Genomic DNA, 27,451 nt, shown 5'->3' on the forward strand with positions numbered 1-27,451 from the left:
CTATTAAGAAACTACTTAAGCTTTTTATTTTGTATCCCCCAAACCTCCCTGCTGCTGATGTTGCATGTTTCTTGCTTTGAGTTCAGCAGCTGCTTCTCTTGCTATGCTGATCCTTTTGATGTCCCTGTAAACTTTGACACTTATCTAATTGTTTGGATGACTATAGTCTGTATTGTTTATGGCAAGGGGATCTTTCCAGCTTCTGAAATCTGTTTTGATCTCCTAATAGCACTGGCCTCTCACCCAGTGCTGCTCTGTGGTGAGCTGGTAAGCCATGGGCTTGCTTGTGCAGAAGCACTCGTGAAAATTACAGTTTCCCTGACCAAAGGTAAGTGTTTTGGCAAGCTTAGCAGCACATAGAGAAAATTGTTAAGAGAAGGAAGCAACTGTGTGTGTTTTGGTGAGTTTAGAGGTAGAGAAAGCTGTTTAGAGAGAGGAGTTGCCTTTCTCTCTGTTCCCGCGCTGTGGCTGTGCTGAGCCTTGCCTCCCTCCGGCTCCTTGGCTTTTTATGAAAGGGGAAAGCTTTTCTTGTCCTTTCATGTTTCTTGCCCATCTCCCGAAAAACAAAGGACTGCACTTGCAGGGAACTCCAAGAACTTGGAGCAGAGGCCTCCAAGAAAAAGCGGGGGGGGGGAGATGGGCTGCTGCACCAGTACACCCCAAGGTTTGGGGTGCCGTGAAGAGCCGTAATCTCCTCCTTTCCCCCTTCTCCTTGAATGAACTGGCTCAGTCTTTGCTACTTAATGGAGGCACTGGTACGGCTTGCCGTGGTTCCACAGACCGTGAATAACCGCAATGCCCACGGGGGCCGGCCTTCCTTGGCTGACAGAGGGGGTTCACCGGAGGAAGGGTTGAAAGGAGGAGCCGGCTGCCTCTCGCCCAAACCCGGAGCCGGCGGTACGCCGCCCTTCAGCTCGGCCCCTCCGCAGGCCGAGGGCGGGCCCGAGGGCCGGGCCGCCTCATATAAGCTCGGCGGCTGCTGCGAGCAACCCAGCGGCAAAATCAGCCGTGCTACTGACTCCCTTCGTCGGCTCCCGGCTCTCGTCCTTCGTTCCGCCCGCCCAGGGGCGGTGTGATGTGAGAGGAGCCCCGCGGCTTCCCCTCTCCGTCGCTGCTGCCTCTTCCTTCCCGCCCTCCCTGCCTTCAGCGGGGCGCGGAGGCCATGTTCCCCCTGGACTCCACCTGGAATATCTCCTTCGCCGGCTGCGGCTTCCTGGGGGTCTACCACATCGGGGTAGCCAGCTGCCTGCAGGAACATGCCCCTTTTCTCGTCGCCAACGCCAGGAAAGTCTACGGCGCCTCAGCCGGGGCGCTCACGGCCACCGCCCTCGTCAGCGGCGCCTGCCTCGGTAAGCGCGGAGCTGAGCGCTCCTTCGCGTCTTCCCATCGTTGTTTTTAATTTATAATTACAAGAGCGTCGGCGGGGTGGAAATAGTGCTCCGCCTTCCTCCTCGTTCTTCCTAAATGCGTGCAGTGCTCTGTTTTTAAGGCTTTTACCTCAGTATTCACTCCTTCTCCTTGCGGGTGGCAGCGTGCCACAAGCTGAGGCCCAAGGGGGTGTCAGAGGCACCTCAGCCCTGTAAGGCGGTGAAGCACCCATCTGAAATGGACATCTGGCCCCTGTGGGATGGAGAGTGGGTGGCTGCTGCTGTGCCCCCCAGAGGGGACTAGCAGCACATGTCAAGAAGGCCCCTGATGGTGGTAAGTCTTGGTTTTGACCACCACCACAGTAACGCGGACTTGTGAGGGCCCAGTTCTTGGGTTTGGCTTGCTTGAATGTAGGTCTGGTAGGGCTGTTGGAGAGGAGCTGGCTTTCACCATGTGGGCACCAGCTCTTGGTGGCTGCGAATGGGAGGTGAAGCAGCTGGAGATGAAGATGTCAAGCAATGTGTTGCGTATATAGATTAGAGTTGAACAGCATTGTCAAGTAACTAGGAAATCTCTCTTTATTCTGTCTGAGCATCTTTATTTCTGGAAGAGGGTTATTCATGGGGGTGTAGGACACGGGGGAATTTTCTTGCTCTGCAAGAGCTAGATCTCCAGTTTAGCTAGATATTGTCTCTGCTTTGAAGTTACAGAATAAACCTTAAAAAGTCATCTCTGAAGCAGGTGCACAATGTAGTCTGTCCCTGCTTAAGGCATGTCTAGGGAACAGCTGAAGAGAATGGTGTGTGGTGCCTCCTGTTATTTTGCTGTTTTGAAGTTCAGCTGTTTTGCATATGGGGGGATGTCAACAACCATGTGCTAGAGTCTGGACTTGGAAGCTTTCATTCTGAGAATAAGTGCAGAAAAGGATCTTAAACTTGAAAGGAGCATGTGGTGTGAGACAATCAGATATGTCTGTTTAGTCTCAGAGAATTACGAACCTCTCCTAGAGTCAAGTGAAACCACAGCTGTTTACTGCTTGAACTCCTCTCACCTTGATCACAGGTGTCTTTTCAAGGCACTCCCTGTTCTTTGGGGACAGGTAAGAGTTTTGAGATGTAGCTGTCATGCAGCAAAAGTTAGCTTTTTCTATGTAGTTAGGTTTGAAGTTTTCCTCTCCTTAGCATTTTGTTTACAGAAATGCCCAAGGAAGTATAACCGTTGCTTCTGGAGCTTGATGGGAAGCTCCTACCAGATGTTCAAAACCCAGACTGGGATCTCAAAGGCTGTAGTCATCCCATGGTGCCAGCTTTTATCATGGACAAGGGAGAAGGTCTTCTTTAATCCCTCCTGCAGGGACCCATTTGCTGATAGCTGCCAGGGATTGTGTTGCTTTAATTGCTGTTGCTTCTGTTGAAGAGGTGGCTGCCCAATTAGTTCCCCGAGTAGTCCATGTGCTATTCAGAGGGTGGCACAAACATGAGACAGGTTGGTGGTAGTGCCCAAATCCTTTGCCTTGCTCAGATGCCATTATAGTGCTGAGCAAGTCTGTTGTCATGTCTACCTTGTTCTTGCTATTTAGATGTCCAGAGCATTCATGATGTGCTTAGGCATTGCCCTTGTGGAGTTACCCAGCCTGGTAGAGAGCTTTCTGTGAGTCAGGATTAGAATAGGTTTTCCCACAAGGGGAGGCATGATAAAGAGGACTGAGTTAGGGGCAGCATTCACCTCCCTCCTGAAAGGCCAAACCATGCTGCTTAAAGCCAGCTGAGGCTTGGGTCTTGAGTATTCAAATTTTGTCTTAAGTTTGACTTCTCTAGGATAGTTTCTTTTGACCCTGCCTTTGTGGCTGGCATATATATTAGGTAGAGAGCAGTTCTAAGGCAACAGAGCTGACTTCTGAAAGTAAAAGCAAATGGGGTGCTTGATTGGGGCATGGTATCGCTGCACTTTGTCCCTGTCATAAACCCTCCTGACAGTGCAGATTCTAGGTTGAGGTCCAGGGGTTAGAATGAAATCATAGGGAAGAAGGGAATTGGGCAGAAAGTACAGCAGCAGCCTGTACTAGGAGAGCAGTTTGTTCTAGTACAGGCTGTTGTAGGATCTCAAGTACCTGTGTTTGCTGTGTAGCTGGTTTCTGTCTGAGAGTAGGTGTAATAGCCTGTGGGCTTTGAAGCTTATGGCAACTGCTACCCTGCAGTGTCTGTTGCCCTGTCCACCAAATTGGAATGTTATATAGTGTCTCTTGATGAGTGACAAGCAGAGGGAAATTTTGCAGAAGCCTTGCTTATTTGCCTGTGTGTAGATAAGGTTAGTGCCTTCATGCATCTGTACTTGGCTCTGAACTCAATGAGACTCTACTGTGCAAAGATAAACACTTCCTGGGAAGGAGGGGGAAAACCTCTTCCTTTGGGGTTTTCTTTGGTTCCAATCTTTTGAGACCCTGATCAGAGAGAACAGAAATTTTCCTGGATTTCAGAGTGTAAGATCCCACTTAGTGGTTTCTTTTCCAGCTTTTTCCTTCTGGCTTTTGCATCTGTTCAGCTTGCCTCTCAGCTGATTCTGCCTTCTCCCTGAATTAAGACCATGCTGTCATCATTTGTATATGGCAGCAAAGCTTTGCTGTGGGCTAACACTGAACTGAAAGCCCTGACCAAATGATCTGCAGCCTTGAGACCTCACTGCGGACTTCAAAGGTGGATTTGAGAATACCAAATAAAACAACATTGGGCATCCATATTAGCTAAACAGAGGACCTTATTTCTACATAAGAGGCCAGAAGGTATTTACGTTCGGATATGACCTTGCCGAGCTCTTAAGCACTTTACTATTAAGTTGTAGGGATCTTCGTTTTATTCTCCAGTGCTACAACAGTCATAATTGTCCCACATCTGAAAGGCGCTCTCCAGCTTTGAGGTTCTTCTGTTCACTGGCATGAAAAAGCATTGCTGTTTTTCCACGAGAATAATCTGTGTGGCTATCAAGGTGCATTGGGCAAAGTCTCGCATGTTTACAGGTTAATTGATTGTGCATACTGCAGTGTTGTAATGTGAATCACTTCTTGTCCTGAGGGTTTTCTAGAAAATGGCCTTCTGTCATGTCTGTGTCTTTGGGCTGTTGGAGTCCAACACACCAGGAAATGCACCTTTATATGCAAAGCAACTGAGCAATCCTTTTGTGCTGGCTTTGTAGTCTTTCTTATGTGTACCTCAAATTCTACAACTTTTCACCAACTCTAGGGCTGGAACTCTGAGGATGCTTACCTGTCTGAAAAAAAATCCTTAAGTCACTGGGCCTGGATGAGTAAAACTGGCTTTTGTGATGTGACAAGACTCCTTTTTTTCAGTCACGAGTAACGCTAAAATGCAGCCACTGTTGGATTCTTAAATCTTTGATACAGAGTAGAGGATATATTTTTGTTAAGGGTCTTTAATCATCTCACTCTGGTGAGCTGTATGCCTGATTTGGTATGCCTGCTTTGGAAGCATAGCAGCCTGGATGAATGATGGGATGTGAACCTGTAATCACTGGAAAGCTGGTTTTGAGCTTATTAAGGTCCTGGACTGTGCTTGTGACTCAGAGTTAACCAACAGCATCTCAATTGTCTGTGTAGCATGTGACTATTGTCCTATACAGCTCTCATCTGAGGATGGATTGGAACTGCTGAACTGCTGCTTTTTTTGGGTGGAAGAGGAGGGTTCTGCTGTCAGAGGCAAAGCTGGCTATCAACCCCCCATCTGTGGGAGTTAGCTGTTTTCCTAAAGCATGACAATGCCAGCAGAAAATTATAAAGCAAGCTGAAGGGATGGAAAGGAGACCATATATCCGCTAGATTGAGCAGTGTTGTTTAGGGTGTCCTTTGGAGAGCAATTCCTGGGTTGTTTACCCAGGCTTGACCTGAGATGAAGTAACAAGTTATTTGACATTCAGGTTTGCTTGTCAGCTGTCACCATGTGACCACCAGGAAATACGCTACTGAACTGTAGAGACTTTTTCCATTGGGTAGCAGGAGGAAAAAACCCCAAACAAACCAACTTTCTTTTACCTTTTGTAATTTAGATAATGAATGGTAGCAGCATTTTCAATGTTGTGCTCCTGAAATTTGATTATGTTCATGCAAAACCTTAGGGATTGTTCACGGAGGTTATTTTCTCTCTGTGTGTGGAGTCTAACACCAAATCCCAGATTGAGAGGGGGAAATAAATCAGCTTAGTTTCTATGGAGTCCTCAGAGCAATGTCAGTCTATGCTGGCCAGAGCATGAATCGTGAAGCTTATCCTAGGGGAAGTGTATGTGATGCTGTCCTGCGTGGCTGTGTGAAGAGATCTGTAGATCTCCTCAGGTACATGAAGGAAAGCTTCATAGCATCTGTGGCATCTCAAAACTCAAGTCCCTCCCTGCACAGGAGATTCTCATTTGTACCTCCTGCAAAGGCTCTAGCTGGGGAAAAACTTGAGCTCTGCAGCTCCAACCTAGTCAATGGAAGGAGAGGCATCGCTGTGTACACAATGTGGAGATGTGGACATAATTCATGGGGAACATCCAGGCTCTCCATGGAAGCAGTAAACCTGCTGCTGCTTTCTCTGGTAGAAGATGGGGGGTGGGGTGGTGGGGGTGTGTGCAAGGGGTGTGTTCTGTGCTGACATAGTCAGAAATGCTCACTGGCTTGGTGGAGAAGCTGCTGTGCTTGGATCAGTGCCATCAGTGGTCACAGGGCTGCAGGCTCAGGATTCCAGATGAGTAAGCTGACAGCCAAGCAGCCAGGGCACCCTGCAGTACCTTTTGCTGGGAGGGAAGGAACTTGTTCCTGCTGTCTGCGTGGCTCTAATAAGGAAGTTCCCATGAGGAAAGGTGCTCTTGCAGGCATCTCATTGGATGAGTGCAAGGGAAGCCAAGCAGCTGCTTTTGGCAAAAAACATAGTCATAGCAATACATGTGTTTATTCTTTTGTCACCCCACAGAGACAGTAGGTGTGCAGAGCAGCTTGGTGCCCAGCCTTGCTCTGTTAGCTGCAGCAATAGCTGTGCCCTGACAGTGGCAACAGCACAAGTGGTCCTTGCATGGTCATTCTTGTGACCCATAATTCAGTATCTCTCTTGGACTTGTAGCATGTCCAGGCTGTTCCACCTCTTTCTGCCTCTTATCTCCCAAAACTCTTCAGGGACTTGCAGGTCCGCCCTATAAGGTATGAGCTGTCGTGTGTTCTTCAGGGTCCTATTTCTGGTTATTGATTATGTTTGAAATTTAAATTTAGTCTTGATAAATCAAAAACCTTCCTCAGGTTCCTTACTCTGTCTTCCAGTTACAAACACCTGCTGCTGTAGTGGTTACAGCAGCTCTGCCTGCATGTCCAGTAGGTGATGGTGTTTGTTTCCTGTCTGTCAGAGGGTTGCGCTGCCTTCCAGTGCAGCGGGCTTGGGAGCAACTGTGCTCTGATGCTAGCCCCCTGCTCACTCTGGGCTTCTCCATGTTTCCCTCTGTGCCTTCCATGAAGCAGGGATGAAATGTTCACTGGCCTTGCTGGAGAGGATTTTCAACTTTGCTGTGCTTGCTTGATACTGTACTTAAAGAGGACCATGCAAGGGCCAGAGAAATGGTAATTTGATCATCATTCCTTCTTTCTGGAGCTGGAATGGACAAATGTCCTAATTTCAGGCTTTGGAATTTTTGCCTTTGCAAAAGCTCAGAAATCTCCTACTCAGAGTATTGTGAGCGCGTGCCTCCTGTCCATCCACCTTGCTCTTCACAGGGCAAACCCTGCTGCTGACTGTATTCCAAACTGGCCACCACTTTCCCATTGAATCCTCTGCACTTCCACACTTCTGTAGCCCAGCTCTAATACTTGGCCTCTTTCTTTCTGCTAAGTGTTCCTGGGACTTGAGGTGAAAGTCAGGATGTGCCTTCAAGAATCTGGGAGTCAAAGGAGCCTGTATATGGGCATTGGAGGCTTTGGTAGTGTTTCTAAGCTGCCACTCCTGTGGATTGTCTAGTTTAGCATCCTGAAGTAGAGGAGGTGGCATCTGATGGTGTAAATGAATCAGGGAGCCCTTTACATATGTTAATTACAAGAGCTGCTCTTGCCAGCTTCACTGAGCGCTGCTGATTCAGGACTTGGCCTGGCAAGAAAGTTATTCCAGTGGAGCATGGGAGATGGGAGGCAGGGTGTGCATTCAGGCTGCCATGGTTCTGTCATGCATGGAGAAAGTTAGAGCCATGTTTCAGAGTGGGCTGTCAGCACAGGGGGAGTTACACTGACTTATCTAGCCCAGTGTTTTTATATAGTGGGATTGGTAAAAACTTATTTATGGGAACAAACTAACCATTTAACTACTAGCCATATTTCTGCACACAGAAGAGTTTGTTCTCTGTGTGTGAGCTTCAGGTGGACATTGCTACATCTGTCTTGCTGCTCTCCTTGCTTGTCCACTGCTCATCCTTGCAGGAAGGTTTGAGCAGAGGCTTTTCCCTTGCAGGGGTCTGTGCAACCCTCTGAGCAGCTCCTGTCTTGCTGATGTGGCTGCTTTCAGAACCCAAATCATCTTGATGCTTGGGGGTTGTGGGTGGGGGACTTCTGCTGATGTCATGGAATAAAGGTAATGTCAGTCTCCAGATATTCTTGTGTCATAGCTCCCAAGGAATGCAGCCTGCCTTGCAGTCTGACTCATGAGGCTTCCCAAATAAGCTTCATCATCATAAATGAGATTCCTTATAGAACAAAATGCCCATGTCTCTTCTGAGGACTGCTTTGGAACAAAGCTTCTAATTCTTGGTTCCTTGCTGGTAGCAGGCTCTGCTCATGCCACGGCTAGTGGGGAAGAGTTCAGGGGTGTAAGGTGATGCTTAACACGCCTGTGTGAGCTGGAAGGGCAAAGCGGGCACAGCAAACAGTGTGCTCACAGGTGCATGGGAAGTGCTTGGCATGGGTTGGAGCAGTTGGCTAGCTGTGCAGGCATGAGGGAGTTGGGCATGATGCAGGCTGAGGGCCAGTGGAGGACTGCAGAGCTGTTACTTTTATTCTGTGCCCAGGTGAGTCAGTGCTCTAGCAGCCATGCAAGTGTACAGTGAAGAAAGGACAGGGGAGAAGGAAGACGGGCTGCCCTTTTCTGCATGACAGAGCTAGTCATGTCTCTTGTAAGATCTCTGGTGAACACAAGACAATCACTGCCTGCAAGCATGCAGGAAAGCATTTAGCAGGTGTTAGACTGAAAACCACCACAAGCTGTGTGTGGGCCTTGCTTTGGTGTTGGTGAGACAGCTGAGGGTAATGGCTAGTGTGTGATAAAGCTGAAGTGATGCTGGCATGGCAGTTAATTCTTTAGGCTCTGGAAGCAGAAATGGTGACTGGTCACTCCACTTTGTCTTCATCAATCTGCAATGCAGGTGCCTGGTAAAGGTATCTGCTGTCCTGCAGCACTAGTCTCTCTTCTTCCAAAGCATCCTACCTCTAGTGATACCTTGACTGTGAAGTGGAAACTGTTCTTCCTCTAGGTGTGTGCTGCCATCCTGCAAACCAACCTTGAGAAATGAGTATGGAGAGGGTGTGCGTAACATTGTGTGTGGGTGAGACTTGATCCTTCTGCACCAGTTCTTGTTCAGAATAACAGCCACTGGAGGCTTTGTGTTAGTGGTTTTCACTTGGATGAATAAAACAAGAGTTTGATGTGGTTCCACTTCTGCCTCTATGCAGGGCAGAGGAAAAAGGCAACTTTGCATTATTATAGCATGTTTTTAGGTCTGTTTCTCCCCTGCACTAGCTTCCTCTCACTGAGTACTTCCTTTTAAAAAGTGACCCAAAACCCAGCATTGCTCTGGCTCAGAGTGAGCAGCAGGGATCTGAGCTGCACCTTCTCTTAGTCTGTGAATCCTCCTTTCTTGTCACCCCATGCAGTTTGAGTTGCACTGTAGCATTGGCAGGGATTGATGGACGGATGAGGACAAGTTCAGTACAGCTTGCCTACAGTCCTGAGCAACTTTTCCTTTCCGTGTGCTGTTATACCATTTAATTTCTCTCTAATGCAATGAACAGAAATGTAGCATTAAGCCTCGTATTAGGGAATTACAGTGGAGAAAGATTAGGCTAGTGGGGATTGCTGTTGTGGTTGTGACAGAATGATCCTGGCTGCCTGCCTGAACTGAGCTGCCTCTTGGCCTTACTATTGATTGTTTCACAGTAGCAGCTGCACTGTTCTCTGATTTGTGTTGCAAGAGTAAATGCTCCAGTTCTGGCTGCAGAAACAAAGCTGGCCTCAGTTTGCAGGACATTGTTGCCTGGTGAAGCTTTGGTGTGCCAACACTACATTAAGTACAGTGCAAAGGTTTAGCTTAGAGACAGAATCAAGCCTGGCAGTTCTTGTGCCCATTCTCCCAAAGCCTTTTTGCTTCTGTATAAAGCAGAGCAACCTGCCTTAAGGTGAGATGAGGTATGAATTGTGCATCTGCACTTTGGCTTGTGTGAGGGTCTTGCCCTGTAGGTACCAGGGTTGGACAGGCAGGCAGGCAACAGTCACTGTGGGCTGCCTGGTGAACTGCTTTGTGCAAGAGGAAGAAGCAGGGGCAACTTAAAAGTAAATCTTCTTTTTATGCTCCCTACATCCAGGATGTGGCAAGAGTTCTGATTCATCTGTTAACTGGTATCCAGAGCACACAAAATAACCATCTCTTGGCTCAAAGGGGGAAAATGGCTGCTTTTGTTTTGGCTTTATTTGAATATATAGTGACCAACAGCTTTTTTCCCAAATTTTACTTGAAATAGAAAAGTAAACATCTTGGGGACAAACATGTTAATGAGAGGGAGGCTTCTGGCTCTGAAGCAGTTGCAGGTGATCTGTATTTACTTAGCCCTCCTCCTGCAGGCTGTGTCTTGGCACTGTTTGTGTCTAGACTTTGCAATGCTGAGTGCTGAGAATCTGAGGCAGAAAGTGTTGTGGGCTGAGCCCTTCCTTCAGCATCTGCCTCTGGTTGTGAGAGCTGGCCCTACTTGAAAAGCTGTCTCTTCCTCTTGGTGTTTCCACTGCCCCACCTGTAAGGCCAGAACAGGTGTTGCTTACCATAGTCTGATAGGGTTTGGTAGGAGTTACTCTGATAGGGTATGTATCAGTGCCTCTCAGTCTTGAGCAAAGTGGGAGATAGACCATTATTTGCAGCAGGTGGCCAGGCTTTCTAAAAATCTCCTTTGCAAAATCATTTGCTTGTTGAGCTTGGGTTAAATCCCTGCCTGTTAAATCAGAGCCCCTGATGAGAAGGGTTACCTGCCACAGGGAACTAGTCAAAGCAGTAGAGCTGTCTGCAGACTGAGTGGGTGTGTGTTGTAGGGGTAGTTGTGTTTGCTACCTATGTATTGCCAAAAAAAAGAAAAGCTTCCTTCCTGTATCTCTTACCTGGAGCCAAGTCAGTGGAGCTGTTTGTTATCTGATGGCAAAATAGTAGGTGAGAAGGATTGAGTGAAAACATTAAAATAAATATACCTCAGAACAACAAAAATTAGGGAAGTCCCAGAAGAACAGATTGTTTTGGTACATGGTGTTTCTCAATATGACTGGCTTACAGGAAGATGTGTACAGATGTGAAAAGAATTGGTGCCTTTAGAGGCTCCACTGCTAGCTGCTACCCCCCAGCCTCAAATATTTTAAAATGGGTGTATTTAATTTGTGTTAAATAGTGGTAGTTGTACAAATTGTGGCAAGTGAGGGATAGATATCCTTTCTACATCCAATGCTTTTACTCATCTGTCTAGGATTTCACACTGAAACTAAAGAGCTGTCACCAGCTGTGAGGTACACCTGTCACCTGAAAATGTCTTATAAGGGCAGATCATAAGACATTGCTCTTGCTTTATCTCCTGCTGGAACGAATTTGTCCTTGGGCCCCCCTTTGACATCCATCCAGCCTCACTGATACGCAGTCAGAGAACATGGGTCAGGTTCCCATTTGGCACAAGTTGGCCTTTGTTCAGCTTAGCTCAGCTGAAGGTCTGTCTGGTTCTTGCTCTCTTGGGACAATGAGTGGAAACCAGCTTGCTTCAGTGTGAGTGTGAGAAGAGGAACAGAAGTCCAGCCAAGCAGTGGGATCTTTCACAAACTGAGGTCACTGCCCACAAGAATTGGGGTTGTCCTTGGATCACCGGTGTGCTGTTATGCACTGCTCCTTGGGGTGAATGAACTGGCACTTTCTCGCAGTCTGAGCTATCTGTGAGGAAACATCCAATAAAGTTTTCTGTTAATTATTTTCTAGATGTCAGTTTGCAAACTTTTGTTTTGGTGCCTCTTGTTTACAACTTTATGTTTTTGGGCTGGTCACAGGACTGTGTTATTATTAGGACTGTATCATGTCCTGGGAGAGGTTGGGCAGGAAAACCATGCATATTGCTCTTGGTATTCAGAGAAGAGGCAGGTGCAGGAGCTGTGTCTGCTGAGCTAGAGCAGCTTGGGGATTTGTGCTCAGGAAGAATATGCGACAGCTCTCCTGAAACCCATGCTCATCATTTGAGACTGGCTTTTAGCTCTTCCATGGGTGAGGTACAGGAACAGCTGCAACAGAAAGAGATGAGCAACCAAGCTAAATTCACCTTGAGGGTGATCATGCTAGTAAATTCCTTCTGACTCATTCCTAAATTCAAGCTTGGACTGGGATCTACCGACGGGAAATACGAGAACTCCAGTGATGCTCAGCAACTATCTGAATTGAAAGCAAAGTGTGAAGAGTGTCGGTGGGCACTCTTGCAGGAAGCATCTGTGCTGAGCATCACACAAACATTACTCCAACAGATAGCTAAGCAGAACTTAAGGAGTTCCAGAATGAGGTCCCTGGTACATAGGAGCTGGCTCCTGTCCTGAAAATCTTGCAGTCAAAATAGTTTGGTCATGCCATCCCAAACTAACAAGGCATTGGGCTTTCCAGGTGCTGGAGGAATGTCAAAAGCACCTGCACTTCCTTGTGCTTGCTGGCTTCCTTTTGAAACTTTTGATATCAGTGTGTCTGGCCAGTCTGGAGCCTTAGCTAGTTAATGGGACTGAGGAGAGAGGAGTGGTGCCTTGCGTGTTGCTGATGTGTAGGAAGGAGTCCATTTGAATTCTTGTTGGTGGTGAATGAGAAGCAGGTTTAGCAGGGACCTGCACAGTTCCCTGCCTGCTCCATTAGTCCAGGTGAGGTGCGGCATCTGCAGTCTAGGGTGTGACCTCTCTGTGTGTGCCTTCTACCAGGAGGGACAGGAGATGCTATCCCTACATCCATCCACTGTCTGTGCCATCCTCTGTTCTCCATCCCTGTTGGAGAGCCTTTCCTTTAAGCTTGCATCCTGTTTACTGCTGCACTAACCAGGGAGCAGGAATGTCCCTGGTGCAGAGCGTGATCTTCGTGCCGATGCAGAGCCCTTCCAGAGGGAGCTGCAGTATCATGGGTGAGCTGCAGTCACAGGAGCTGCTGGATGGAATGTCCAGAATGCCCCTCTCCCTCTTCAGCCTGCTCTGCTCCTATTTTTGTTTGTGTCTTAGGGTGTGGGTTTTTTTTCCCCCACTTGAAATACTTTATGGGTCAACTGTCCTTTTGCTGGCTGGCAAATGGATATCAGTGTGGTCTAATGTCAACAGCTGAGCATCGTGGTGACCTTGGTACAAAAGCCCTGCTGCTGAAGATATGGATCTGAAGAGATCCTTCTTCCCCACTTGCCTCTCAGAACTGGTAGCTGAAGTTAAGGGTCTTCCCAGGTGCCCAGCTAACATCAGTTTTAGGTGATTGATCTTCAGCTCTTCTCCTTTTCCAGACACAGAAGAGTAGGAGGCTGCTGTGGCTGGAGGTATTTGTATACAGTTATAATTAGCACATGGTGCTTGAATGCTTTTCAGGTTAGAGAAGGGTAGCTTAGGGGAATGTGCCTTCTGAGTAAAAGGTGACGAAGCCTGTGATGGGCCTTAGTTCCTTTGAGCTCTCCTTACAGTAGCTCTCTATCTTCTCTCTTCTTGCTTCTCTTGGGAATGGGTGACCTGTATCTTGTCCTAGGCTTTTTAAAATATATTTATATGTTGTGGTGAGCAGCTGTGCCCAAGAATGCAAGGCAATAGAGACTTAGACACTGGGTTATTTTGGAGTCAAGCGTGACTGGTGGGGTGAAAACCAGTTATTTATGGGAATGATCTTGCTATGTCAAAACTAATGTGAAGCTGGCTCGACGTAGCTTGAAAATGGAATGCGAACTAGCAGCTGCCTTCACGTCTTTTGCCACAGGTAACAGTAACTTGTCCCTTGTAGATGCTGCAGAACGATCACAGGATGAACCAGCAGAGGTGGAGCAGCTGGCCTCCCTTGTCTTGCAAGGCACATGTTGGGGTGTTTCAGGACACAACTGTCTGACGCTTCTTTGCGTCATCACAACTGAAATTCAGATAAGGATGATGGCCTTGCAGTACTCAAGCTCATGTATAACAACACCCACTGGGGCAGTGGTGGGGGCAGGGAAGAGGGGGGATATGGCTTTTCTATTGAGAATGGAATATTCCACGTATACTAATATAATTTTTAGAGGAATATTGGCTTAGTAAATTTGTATAGGGAGAAGTATTGAATGAATTGGTTGGTGGGATAAGAATTAAATGTTTTCCCAGCAATCAACACCAACTATTGGGGATTGTCTCTGGCCCTTGGTATGTACCTCGGTAAGGGAAGAGGAATTTACTTTAGCTTTTTCATGTGACCCTGTGTGCTGAGTCACCAGATACATCAAAAAACATGGGAAAGTTTTCTGTGGACTGGAATTGGCACTGGACTAGTCCCAATAATAATTGACAGCTTGTGGCTGACCCCTGTAGGACTCGTCTCTCTTGACCACCTCTCATTCAGCTGTTCCCTCTGGCAGGCTGTGAGCAGAATTTGAGCTGGTTTTCCTGGAATAGCTCTTCTGGTAGTAACGTGATTAAAACACTCTCACCTCTCTCTTCCCAAATATTTTTCCAAGAGGCCTTGTCATCTCTCATGGATCTAGCTATGTAAACCTGGCTCCTTTGGCTGAACTCTCAGCTAGCCTTATTTCCAGGAAAGCTGGTGGTGCTGCAGATCACCCTGTGCTCATCTCTTCCCATAGAGCCATTCTGCACTCAGCTTTGGTGCAAGTGAGCCAGCAAGTCCAAAAGAATCACAGCTGCCCTTAAATTGAAATACCTCAGAAGCTCCTGTGTGTATGCATGTATATACATGTGTACAAAACAACCAACCACCCCCCAAAAACCCAAATGTCCAGAAAGTATTCAAAGAATGAAATTGCTAATTAGCAAGAATTCTTATTTTGTTCTCTGTTCTTTTCTGTCCTGTTGCCTCACTTGGCTGTGAAATGGTGATAGAGCAGGCAGCTGCAACTGAAGTCTCTGCTCAGCCTGTTTCCTGGCACAGTTGGGTCTTTGCTGTTTTGTTTTTCTTAAGCAACTGCTGGCTCATATTTTAGCTCAAACAGTAATAAGCTCAATTTAATTGCAGTTGTTTTCAGTATTGCTATCAAATCTTTCTGCACACTGAGATACCAAATCTGAAAGCATCATTTGCTAAGCACCATCTCTTGGCCTTTGCACACAGGGTGTCTCCCTACAGCTGCACACTCAACACCCACTCTCCCAGTGGGTTTTTCAGCTAAGCCAGCAACTCCCTGCGGTGCATTCAGTGCAGTGGAGTTTCCTGGGGTCATGTGGCCAAGGTGCTTGTCTGGGATTCATTCAGTTTTTGACTCTGCTGCAGATTCTCTGTGTGTCTTTTCTCCTTTTGTCAGATGTGAAGGCGTCTTAGGGAGTGTTAAGAGTGCTAATGTCATGGTGCTGATAAAATGTAATTTCTGTGAGGCTGACTTCCTTCATGTTGTGAAGGATGTTGAACCATGTGGCTACTATCTTGAGCAGGCTGGGCTCAGTGGCTTACTGCTAATTGAGTAAGTGAGATCAGAATTAGACTGCTAAACATTGCTCTAGGACAGAGCAAAAGACTGGGATTATAGTGCTAAAAATTGCTTGAGAGGGGGGAACTTGGGTTTTCTACTAAGTTGCTACCTCACAGTGCCTAAAATCCTGACCCCAGAGTCTCTGGTCATGTTCAAGGGTCCAGTTCTGTATGCTTGAGCTACTGGTGTTGATGGGTTTCCTAAGCACAGAATCACATTTCCAGGCTGTGTTGATGGAAAACATGTTGCTGGCACAAGTGTATTGCAAAAGAGTGGGATGTGTCAATACAGCATTGAGGGTGTTGTTGCTCTTATCTCCATTGTATTGATTAACTAGCATCTAACTTGGGTTCTTTCATTCTGCTGCCTCCTTTCTGCAATTGCAAGACTGGGTGGGAAAGCAAAACAGAGGGACTTCTGGTTGGCTTGAGTTGATAGTCCTTCATCTTTCTTCAGGAAATGAACTTCAGTTTGATTGGAGGGAAGTCTTGATTTGTGAAAGCACATCTCTTTTTCTCCTGGTTTCTTTAATTCTTCCGGCATGTATATTCCCGATGTCCCTGGGAGTACAGTGATTGCCTGGTACTCAGAGGAACTGTTGTCTTTTATGTCACCACGGCTGGGAGATGCATGTGGAAGCAGCAGTCAGTGTGTGTGCAAAGGGCAGTATGCTAGATGCTGAGAGTTTGGCTTGGGTTGATGTTTTTGTTTTGTTTTCTCCCATCCCTCCTTTCCTACTGCAGAGCCCTGATGCTCTTGCCAGGTTGGGTTCTTAGTGACTGTGAGATAACAGGCTTAGCAGATGCCTTCCCTTTTGTGTGGATGCAATGTCTCCTCTTCTTCAAACCCAGCTGGGTCACTGTGTGAAAGGGTAAAGCAGACATGCCTTTGTGAGCCCTGCTTGCCATCAGGGCCTAGTTCAGTGCTGTGGAATCGGACGTGGAAGGGATAGGACACCAAAGACACTGCAGGTGGCACTAAGTTACCAATTCCCTAATGGAGCATAGTGTCTATCTTGCTCACCCGAGATGTGACTGACATTCACAGCAAAGCTGGGATAGCTTACCTGGAAAGCACTGACATTCCTATTTACTGGCACTTTTGCTTACAGGCAGATGACTTTCTCATGTCAGAAAAAAGATGATACTTACTAGAAGAGTTTTAATGGAAGATGTCTTGAAATGGATTTAGCTATAAGTTCAAAGCTGTTAAGGCATCTTCCTTGTTTTCTTTGTTAGTCTGTGTTTTCACCAGCCCTGCACTGGCCAGTGAAACAGGATGTGTGAGGCCTTAGCCAGATGCATGTCGTCTTTCTTGACTTTATAAAACATATGTAAGATGAGGGTAGCTCTTTGAAGGCCAAGACAGCAAACTTGGGTGACTTCTATAATACTGCCCATAATAGCCTCTTGCTTGAGTTATATCAGACAGTGGGGAGAAACTTCTGAGAAAAGCTGTGAATTGGGCTTTTCTATGCATTGTTTTGTAAAGGAGAAGGCTGGTTTTGCTAGGATTTCATGGTGCATTTTTCTTGTTGCAGGTGAGGCTGGCGCCAGCATTATTCGAGTATCAAAAGAAGCCCGGAAGAGGTTCTTGGGCCCACTCCACCCATCTTTCAACTTGGTGAAGATCATTCGGATCTGCCTGTCCAAGACTGTGCCAGAGAATGGGCATGAGGTTGCAGCAGGACGTTTGGGTATTTCCCTGACACGGGTCTCTGATGGAGAAAATGTGATACTGTCAGACTTCAATTCCAAGGAGGAGCTGATCCAGGTAGACAGAAACTTACTGCGGAGGGCTAGGCAGGAACTGCCTTGTTTTGTTTTGCCTTGGTCTCCAAATGTCCTTAGTAATGGTGTATAACTGTCAGCACGTGCCAGTGTGGTGTTCTGAGAAGAGTAATAGGTTCACTAGGCTTTGATCTGCTTTTTACATTTTGGATCTCTCTCTCCCTCAGGCTTGTGTCTGCAGCACCTTTATCCCTGTCTACTGTGGCCTGATACCTCCAACCTTGCGTGGAGTGGTAAGACGCTCCTTCATTAAATCATGTACTAATGAAGAGGAAGGCAGAAATGCTGGTACTCAATTTTGGCAGTCTTATTGCCTGTCTGCTGGCAGCAAATAGCCTGAAGAGGCATGAGAAATGCCCAAATAAAAAACCTCCAACAGTGGATGCACCTTCTTTCCACTGTTGCCGGCAGTTGGCTTTAAATATTCCAAAGACTAGAGGATTTAACATGATAGTAATGTATAGCAATCTGGGCAAACACTGCCTGGCTTAGCAGATGGTTCTCCTGGCTGCTTGGTGCACTGCTCTCCATCTGAGATAGCAACCCTCTGCATGTGGAAGGAACCTGGGTCCAGGATAGAAATCATGAGTGTAGTCCCTCTCCCATGTGCCTCACATTTTCTACAGGGTTTTAACTAGTGGTGCTGATACCAGACTTTTCTATGGAGTTTTTCTTGTCCTTCCTCTGGTCTTCTGCCTGCTAGAGCTTTCTTTAACATCCTGTCCAAGGCTGTCCAGAGCAATTTCTCCTTTCTGTGTTTGCATGTTAGAAACGAAAACGTTTGAAAGCTGCGCAGAGCTGGAGCATCTCTGAATATTGCAGTCATGCTTAAGGGCCTCAGCTGAGCTTGGATTCCCCTTGTGCTACATAGGCTAATATACGCATTAAAAGGCACTTTGTTTGCAAACTAAATAGTCAAAAGGGAGAGGGAGAACTGCTGTTAATGTAAGTGTGTCCTGGTTTCCCATAAGTGACCTGACCAAGATGCCTCAGTCTGTCAGAGCATCACATCAAATCTGCTCCTACTGCTACCTGTATCCTAAAAGCGAGGTCAGATTTGCTCCTGCATAATACACAACTTGGCTGGTTTTGTCTTGTACAAGCGTATTGGGCAGGGAAATGACCTAGAAGTGTCCAATGTCCAGCCCTTCAGAGAAGTGACAGAATCAGTAATGGTTTGGCATTTGCTCAACAACTTCAGGCAAGGTTTTTGTCCCACAGCTGGTGGGAGCATAGCAGTGGCTCTTGCCTGACACCTCTTTGGCACTAGTTGAGGTCAGTGCGGATCAGGCAAAATCTCAAAATTCCAAACCCATGTACAGCATTGGGGTTTCTGGAATGTGCAGCTGCCTCGGCACACGGAGGGGGGATGGCTTCTCATGTCAAGATTCCTCATGGGGAAAGGTGGGGAGGGAATAATTGAGATGAGGAAACGAATTCCTACCTCTTCCCCAGAAAATCATGTGTCTCTGTGTCGCGGAAGGGAGACTGAGGGGAGAGGTTAAATTAGGCTGGGTATGAGCCTGGGAAGAAGCTTTGAAACAGGACTGTATGGGTCCTAGTGAGCCTGTGATGACTGTATTTGCCACAGGACAGACTGACAGGCCTGGCATGAGGATCAGTTTTCAAGGCAGTATGATTGTGTGCAAGGTGTAAAATCCACATTTTGCCTGCCTTCTAATCTTTTTCCAATGCTTACTTCTCTGAGCTCTGGTAGGCCATGGAGTGGATGATGAAGGTGGGTGGCAGGAGGAAAAAGAAAAGAATTCTCAAATACTGAGAAATGGAAGGGTCAATAACTGACCTGTCAACACATGCACTAGCTATGAATTGTCTGCAGCACATGGGTGAGATGAACCCCCAACAAGGGTCAAAAAGCTAATTGTCAATAAATGTGAATGAGGGGCCCTGTGAGGGGGGAGAACGTAAAGGAATGGAACTGGGCACCCCAGAGTTGACCCCAGTCCATTAACCATCCTGAAAAGCTGCTGCTGCTCATTTCTGCAGGCAGCTGGGGGCTCCAGTCCATGCCTCTGTTCTCTTAGGGGCTTTGCAGGGGGTTGGAGAGTTTTTAGTCTTGGGTTGCTGAAGGTTCAGGCAAATCCAAAGAAGTGGTGGCTGATCTTGAATAAGGAATAGTAATCAGCATTGCTTGGGGAATGGTGGACCAGAGAGCGGGGTCTGCATGTGTATTCCTAGATTTCCATGCAGTGAGAAGGCTTTACCTGTCAGCCCTGTTGTAGTTAAGCCTTCTTTCTAATGGCATCTGTTCACTCATGCTGCCACCCTCAAGGAAACTTACGTTTCTGCATCCTTGACACAAAACTAGTGTTGTCTTAGCTAAGTGGCCAAAACACAACTCCATCTTTTTTTTTTTTAGACAAAGTGGGTGTCTGGCACTGTGCTGCCTGCTTTGCTCTGTCCTCTTCCTGCTCCGCCTATCATGGCCTCATCCTTGCAGACGGAGTCAGCCAGGTGTCTCTAGCTCTAGCTGTGCTTCATCTGGCTTTCAGTGGGAGCAACTTTGGGGAGATGATGACGATGACAGTTTGCTATGGTTGTTTTTAGCTTAGGGAAAACAGATGCCCACTTTAAAAAGGGATGAGGATTCAATTGATTTTTGGGGCTGCTTTTGTCTAGAAAGCATCCTCTAAGCAAGTGGAGTGTTCCTGTTTCCAACAGGGTGTACTTTTCCTTGAGTATAACCTATCCCACCCTTCCAGTTTCTTCACTGCCCAGGAGTTACTAATGATGTCTGTCTTGATACTGTGTTTGGTGAACAATGCCTGACATGAGGATGAAATGTCCTGTGCTATGAGTTGATGCTGCTATAGCCTACAACTGTAATCACAAGTCATCTCTCTTGAACCTGTAGGCTGTAAGCAGAGGTAGCTCTGAGGTTCAGTTTGCCCCCGAGAAACCATCTGTGCAATCCGACCTGACCCTGTTGCCTTGATGGGAGCTGAATTCCTATAGCTGAATTTGATTACCTGCAGCCCAAGAGCCTATGAACTGTTCCCCAGGCTCAGAGGAGCTGCTTGAAGAGGTGTCTGCCATCCAGAGCAAGAGAGAACAAAGTGCAAAGCACCTTCCAGGCAAAGCAGCTAACATTTGCCTAGGCATTGTGCAGCAAAAGACCAGTGTCAGTGGTCAATCTGCCTGTGAGAGGAGGCAAAACATGACACAGAATGGAGTACCTCCTCTTCCGATCAGCATTTTTATGCTCTGCATGGGTTCAGCTTCTGCCAGCCCAGCTCCTCACGCAGCAGAGATGAAAGATGTTACAGCTGCTGCTTATGGGGCTGTGTAGCTCCTCATGATGATTTGCGTTTGAACCCATCCAAAGGGAGGGGTTCCAAGTAGCAAATGGCAGAATCAACCCTGATACAAAATCAGCATGACTGTTCTGTAACTGAGGTTCATGAGAGCTTGAGTTCACTCTGCAAAAGTCTCAAACTTCCTGCTCTTTTGGGTTGACCAATGTACCCTTCTTTTATCTTCTTCATGTTGCTTGCTCTGCCAAAGGCTTGTGATAGGGATTGTCTCGCTCAGCTCCTTGTGCAATTACAGTTCTTCAAAGTATTCTTTGAATTGAGTACATGCTACTCAAGGGTTGCCCTTCCTGCAAGGGTAATGCAAATGTATTTATGGTACATATGTACAGAACACTCTCTGATAAGAGAGTGCCTGTTAGGAGCAAAACCCAAGTCCCTTGTACACTATTATCATACCCCAGCAAGTAGATTCCAAATGTGTATGCATGTGTTGGGATTGCTGCTTGATAAACCTGTTAGCAACAAATCAGCTGGTTTTACTCTTAGTCCACCCATGGGGACCCGTATCTGAGCTTGTTTGTTTTAAACACAAGTGAAAAACGGCACAATGTCACAGTGTGACAGCTTAGATGGTGCTAATTTGCACTGCAGGTGGTGGTTGGTATGTCCTATTATTTAATTGGACAGCAGTCAAACCCCATAGGAGATGTATGTCAGCAGTCACACAAGTGAATATACCTTTCTCATTGAACACTTGTGACCAACACACTTGGCCATAGGAAGAAAGGCACATAGCAAAAGTGTATTATAGACAATACAGCTGTGCTGTCATTGATTTTTGACTCCAGTGCTGGTGGATGTATTTAATTCTCTTCCCAAGTTGTTAGCACAAATATTGACAGGGACAAAGAGTAAAAAAGTTGCTTGGATCAGCTACGAGAATGAAGAGTGCTTTTATTTGTCTTGATTTCAGAGATACGTTGATGGAGGGATTTCTGACAACTTGCCACGATATGAGCTGAAGAACACAATCACGGTGTCTCCATTCTCAGGAGAGAGTGATATCTGTCCACGGGACAGCTCCACAAACATGCATGAGCTGAGAGTCACCAATACAAGCATCCAGTTTAACCTTCGCAACCTGTACCGCCTCTCAAAGGCCCTATTTCCTCCAGAGCCACAGGTGAGTTTCCTCACAAGCACCAGAATTTGGGTATAGTAGATAGGCACTGGCTATACTGTGCACATTAGCAGAAGAAGATTCCAGACACTGTTAGTTTTGTATCTCTTGCTTGTCTGTTTTTTAACCTTGACATTATCAATCCAGTGACTTGGCAAACCTTGACCATCTGCACAAAGTTGTATAGGTCACTTGATTTTCTTTTGCTACTTTTGCTAGGCGGTAGGAGTTGCTTGGAAAATATTCCCATGTGGTTCTCTCTAGAGTGGCATTTGCTATGAAGTCAGGCTGACTTGTAAACAAGGATGTATCAGCCATGGGAACCAATATGCTCTTGAGGTTTTTTAAGGTCAGAATGGAACTGCCAGCCTGAAGCCAGTGACTGTCTCCTAAAAAGTGCCAGTAGAGCAGGTGGCACTGCAAACAGCTTTGCATGCCTCTGAGCAAATGCAGCATCAGAGAGCCCTGGCATCTGGGCATAATCATGTATTTATGTGCTGAATTACTTGGACAAGTTTTTCCCTGCCCCCTCTCTAGTCTTAGCTGGCTTTATCTGCAAATGCAGTGGCCCTTCCTGTCATCTGCTGGGAAGTATTCTGGGCAGTATGCTTATCAGAGTGACTTGCTGAAGGCTGCCCACAGTAACAGCAGCTCTAGATGGTGAAATGAGGTGGCTGCAACTCTAAGCCTGTATTTAGGATTCCAGGTGTCCCTTACAATCTGATTTATCCTGTGATTCCTATATCCAATGTATTTGTGTTATACCTCCCATTCCTGCTCAAAACCTGGGAAGAGCTGGCAAGGATGAGACTTCTCCTTGGGGTAGCTCAGAAGTCAGAATTCCTCTAAAGCCAGCATTGGGCTGGGCCTAGCCAGACAATCTCCAAATGACTTGTTCTTGCCTTCTCTACCCACAGGTGCTGCGGGATATGTGCAAGCAGGGCTATCGGGATGCACTGCACTTCCTGAAGAAGAATGGTAAGGCACTGGATGTTTGTAGGGTCCACTGACTTGCCTCTTCTGTGCCAGGCTTAGTGGCTTGACTTTGAGAATAGCCAATGGTGCGTATGAAAGGTTCAAGGACAGAATTGAGCTGTGTGTCAGATATTGGAATATGGAATTTCCCTTAAGTCTATTTTAGCACTTCAGGAAGCAGAGGTGGTGTGAACACCTTTCCAGTGCAATGCATAAGGACTCTAACCACTCTGATACCAGAGCGGTGGCTTTGGCACTGAGTGTTGAAGCTGCTTAGCATGTGCTTAAGTGCTACATCAACACTAGTGCCGTTTGGACCTCCTGCAGGCACCCTGCTCCTTTTTATACACAGCTAGGGTATGTCTAATGTGCCTCAGCAGTGCAGAGTGCAGGCATGCCCTCAGCAGCCCCCAGCACCTGGTGGTTTGACACTATTGTTTCACTCCTACCTGCAACGCTGGACTTTCTGGCCTCCAACTGTTGTAGCAGGTTGAGTGTGTGTTTGACGCCACCTAGTGTCAATTTATAGCAGACCAAGCACATTTGTTGCTCTGGGATGTGGACCTTACTGGGCTAAGAGCAGTCATGCAGCTGTGTTTGTGGATTAAGATGCAGGACGGAAATTTTACCTGCAAGATTGGTGACTAGCAGATTACAACGAAACACTGCCAACAACGAAACACTGCCAAACAGCACACTGCAGTACTTAAACGGGAAAAGTTAGAATTTCTGGTGGGGAGAAAGAAGGTGATCTTAAAGCAGCAAGGTTTCTAACTCATTGTGGTAAGCATTACAATAGACATAACCTAAAGGGGCTGGGTATGATGTCTGTCTGTCTGAAGAGGGTTTGAGTGAAGTGAGAGCTAACACTCTAAAGGCCAGGTGAGGCAGGGCAGCTAGTCTGTATCATCCTTATGGTATGACTTCTTTTCTCAGGTCTTCTTCATCGTCCAAGTCCTGCCCGTCCTCTCCTTGCCATAGAAGCTCCCCCAGAAGAGAAAAAAGAGGAAGAAACAGAAGCTGAGGACCAACTAGAGGACAACACTGCCCTTGCTGTTGTTGAAGAGCACATCTTCGAACACTTGCCTCCCAGACTGAACCAAGGTATGATCCAAAGGGAGAGAGCCCAGGCAATCCTCCTGTGCTGCCTCGTCCAGAGGATTATTGGGATGTGGGTATTGCTTGTGGCTGGGCTTAGCCATACCCAGGGATTGAACTGGCACTTGCCAATGGTTAGACGGAGTTGGGGACTCTTAGATAAAGTTGTGGCTTACACTGTGGAGGCTGAATTGGGAGAGGGTGACTCATTTGACAGTGTTCTACATGGTAAGGAGAGGAGGGGATCTTGATACTTGCTCTTTTGGGAGTCTGATAAAGCTAAAAGCTGATGGTCTCAGCTGTGCTTATAGAATTACTACCCTGAGCAAGACTTCCTTAAGAAGTGAAATGTGGAGAAGGGATGTGTCAGGCTGGGTAACCTCTGGAGTATTGCAAGGAAAGGGATAGTCCCATTGCGGGGATTCAGCCATGTTCTCTTGTGTCTTCAGCTCTTCTGGAGGCTTGTGCTGAAAGAAGAAGTTTCTTGACTGGTATCACCAACATGCTGCCTATACGTGTAGCCACGGCAATGATGGTTCCCTATATGCTGCCTCTGGAGTCTGCAGTTTCCTTCACTGTCAGGTAGGCCTTTGACTAGTTCCCTCTGTTTTTCTTCCCAGTGTAACCAAGTGTTTGACATAGCTGGTGGAGCATGAATGGACAGAGTAGAATCCTCTCTAAGAGGAAAGTGTTCCTGTCACTTAACCAGACATATGAAAGAAAGAAATTCCTACTTTCATGTGTCACTTAGCTACAGCCAATAATTCTAGCTTGAAGGGAGATGGCTGTGTGCTAGAACTTGCCCTAGAAAATGGTGTTAAGTTTTGGAGCCTGGAGAGAGACTTCTGAACTGGGAGTGCAGGGATGAAAGTAGGAACCTCACAAGAGTTGGTTCCCCTCTGGAGCAAGGGGTAGAGTACTCCCAGCCATTTCCAGCTCTATACTTACTCAACTGGGAAGACAGGTCTGTCAGACTTGTCCTTAGTACAAAGTACTCTGTGGAAAGTTTGTGGAAGGAGATTGTGATAGAAAGACTTGGGGAAAAACACTTTTCAAATCTGAAAATGGATGAAAAATATGGAAAGTGCAGACACAAAATGTAAAGAATAAATTCCTGGGCTGTTCTTATACTTTACAGCTTCTTCCTCTTAATTCTGCGAATGGTAGTGTAAATGGCTCTTAAATGCATTTGTCACTAAAAATAATGAGTAGCCATTGATAGGAGGCAAAAGTGGCATTATTTCCACCCTATCCTTTGTGTGGCCCCACTAATGGTTGTCTTTTCTCTCTTCCCAGGTTGCTGGAATGGCTCCCAGATATCCCTGAGGATATTAGATGGATGAGGGAGCAGATAACTGAAATCTGCAACTATCTTGTGAAGAAAGCCAAGAAGAAACTGGGCAGCCATCTTTCAGCTAGGTATGGCTGCTTTCCTCCGCAGCACTATTTTGGAGGAGCCCTCCAAAAGGGCGGAAGGGAAATCCCCTTCCACCTTTACCTTGTGCAGACTCTACTCCATTGGCACAGAGCAAGTAAAGCACAAATTGACAAGAAGGATTTACTGCCCAACCTAAAATGCAAATCTGGTCCATGGTCTCTTGGCTTCATTAATCCCATGTTGGGATAGACTCCGTACATGGTCTCGTTCCTTCTTCCCGTTACAGGGCAGACTCTGTAATGAAGCTGTTACTGTAGCAATAGGGCAGAAGATGTAGGTCTAATTAAAACAATATGCTAGTTTATTCCCTGCTCCCTGTAGAAGACCGAGGTGCTTGTCTTTGTGGCATTTGCTGTTGCAGGGTCCCCTAAAAGTTCCTTTGAAAGTGTACTTGCATTCAAATGAGCTTTTCTGCCTCAAGATCTAGGCCTGATTTAGGGTAAGGGAGGCACTAGGGTGGCAAGGAAGGACCAGAGGGTTTCTAAATGAGACAGAGTGCTTTGGGTCTGTGTGTGTGTGCCTGTTTCTGAACTGAACTCCCTGCAGTAGGCCATGGCTTGAGATTGAGGCAAGACTGTGTTGCTCGGATGAGGATAAGAAACTCTGTACCACAGTAGTAGGCAGGGGGTCCCAGCTGTGATTCTGATCCTAGTACAAGGGGGTGATTCTTACCCACAAGAGCTCATGGGCTGAATAATCAAGAGATGTGAGGGGGGAAATGGGCACACACAGAGACTTCTGACTAAGATCATGCAGTCAGTGGTAGAACAAAATTGCTCTCTGGTTCTGGAGCTCTGGTCTGGTGACCTGCTCAAGTCTTCCCATGTACTGATTCTTTGAATGTGTGTGTTTGCCTTTCAGGCTTTACTATCACCTTGAGCTTGGAGGGCCCCAGAGCCTGCCAATTTCTTCTGCACCGGCTTGTGGTGAAGCACTGCCTATGTGGATGAGAAGCAACCGTTCCCTGTCTGATGTCATGATGAAATGGGAGGACTACCAGCGCCAGCTCATGATGGGCTTACTCTGCATCAACGTGGACATGCAGGCCTCCCTCTTCCCTCGGGAAGGGTTTCAGATGAAGCTTCCACCTCTAGACTGTGCAAAAGAGTGCCTGCCACTCTTCTGAGCCTGCTGCTGTGAGAGGATGAGGGTGGGTGGGAAGGGGAGCAGACATAGGGCGGGACCAGTCTCATCCCTCAGCAGCGGGGCTGCCCTGTGCTCACGAATATGCTGCAAAGGGGATTTCCCTGGGATGGAGACTGGTGGAATTGACTGTAGCCATTCATTGCCCACTGGGCTAGGCAAGGGATCTCAGTGTTCAAAGGCACACGTGGGCTGATACCTTGCTCTAGACTTGTGTTGAGGCCTGGACATTGCCCGTGACCAGGCTGATGCTGACCCAGCTGGGCTGTCCCAAATAATGCACTTTGAATTGCCGTTGGCTTTTTACCACCAAGTAATCAGGACGTAGATGATGCGCTCAAGTTCATACAGCTTTTAGCTTTCTTTGTTTTTTTAGAGCATGAGTCTTGTTCTTTTTTAAATCATCTGACATCCCTTAGCTCTTTGTGCTACTGAAAGTTTCAACTTTCAGTAGCCTCTTGCCAAACCAATTTTTCTCATTGTTTCCAAATCTCCTCTTGAGCTTTTCTTTTCCAAATCTCTTCTTTGCCTCAGTTCTCTCCCTTAACTGCATTCCCACTGGAAGCCAGAGCTGGACCTGCTGCAGACTGCACCGGGTCTGCAGAAATGTAGAAAAGTTATATATTTACCCTGGTTCATGTTGTTCTGGTCTCCCTTTTTTTTTGTCCTCATGGAACTTCTGCAGCTTGAACTCTGAGTGTTAAGTAAGTCATTGAGCTTATTTTAAAGAGGTAATTTGGACAGATTTTTTTTCCAGGGAAACATATTGAATTTGAGGCCCCATTCCTGTTGCTGTGAATGGAATTACTGTGGGGTTGCCCTGGAAAAGCTCAGCCTGACTTGTCTCAGGATCAACTTAGCAGCTGAAGCAATGTGAAGTGCTTGTAGGAAGGTGAGATTGTGCAGTGCGTGTTATTTTTGAGAGGTTTGTGGTGGAGTGTCACAGCAAGTGCTGGAGAAGTGGCTGCCTCTGATCAGGGGTCAGGCTTTGTCCCTTAAGGGACCACACAACTGAAGGAAATTCCAAGTGGGTGATATAGAAAGGATCTCCTGCAAAACTGGGGCTTGGCTCTATCTTTTGCTCGAAGTGTTTGGACATTGAGGCTTTGGAGTGAGAAGGATGTAGGCTTGTAGCTATACCAGCCTCACAGCTTGCCTTGTCTCATGTTGTAGCTCACAGGTACAGCTCCGCAGCTAGCAATAGAGGGAGGATGAGAAGTGGAAGTGAAGTTGGGAGTGTTGGTGCACATGCAACCCACTTGGAACTGTCTACAT

The 27,451-nt window shown here is 46.8% G+C and overlaps 1 protein-coding gene across 1 annotated transcript; it reads left to right on the top strand.

The window, feature by feature from the left end:
• Positions 1 to 1,162: 1,162 nt before the first annotated feature.
• On the top strand, positions 1,163 to 26,159 carry PNPLA2 (patatin like domain 2, triacylglycerol lipase; the record flags this gene model as incomplete). The annotated part of the gene is made up of 9 exons (XM_082001098.1): positions 1,163 to 1,349; positions 16,818 to 17,050; positions 17,235 to 17,300; positions 21,316 to 21,525; positions 22,440 to 22,500; positions 23,434 to 23,601; positions 24,045 to 24,177; positions 24,892 to 25,014; positions 25,895 to 26,159. The coding sequence occupies 9 exons, from the start codon at positions 1,163 to 1,165 to the stop codon at positions 26,157 to 26,159; spliced, it is 1,446 nt and encodes a 481-aa protein (XP_081857224.1).
• Between the last annotated feature and the right edge of the window lie 1,292 nt (positions 26,160 to 27,451).

This window comes from Phaethon aethereus (genome assembly GCF_964289735.1).
Source record: "Phaethon aethereus genome assembly, chromosome: 5".
Classification (NCBI taxonomy): Eukaryota; Metazoa; Chordata; class Aves; order Phaethontiformes; family Phaethontidae; genus Phaethon; species Phaethon aethereus.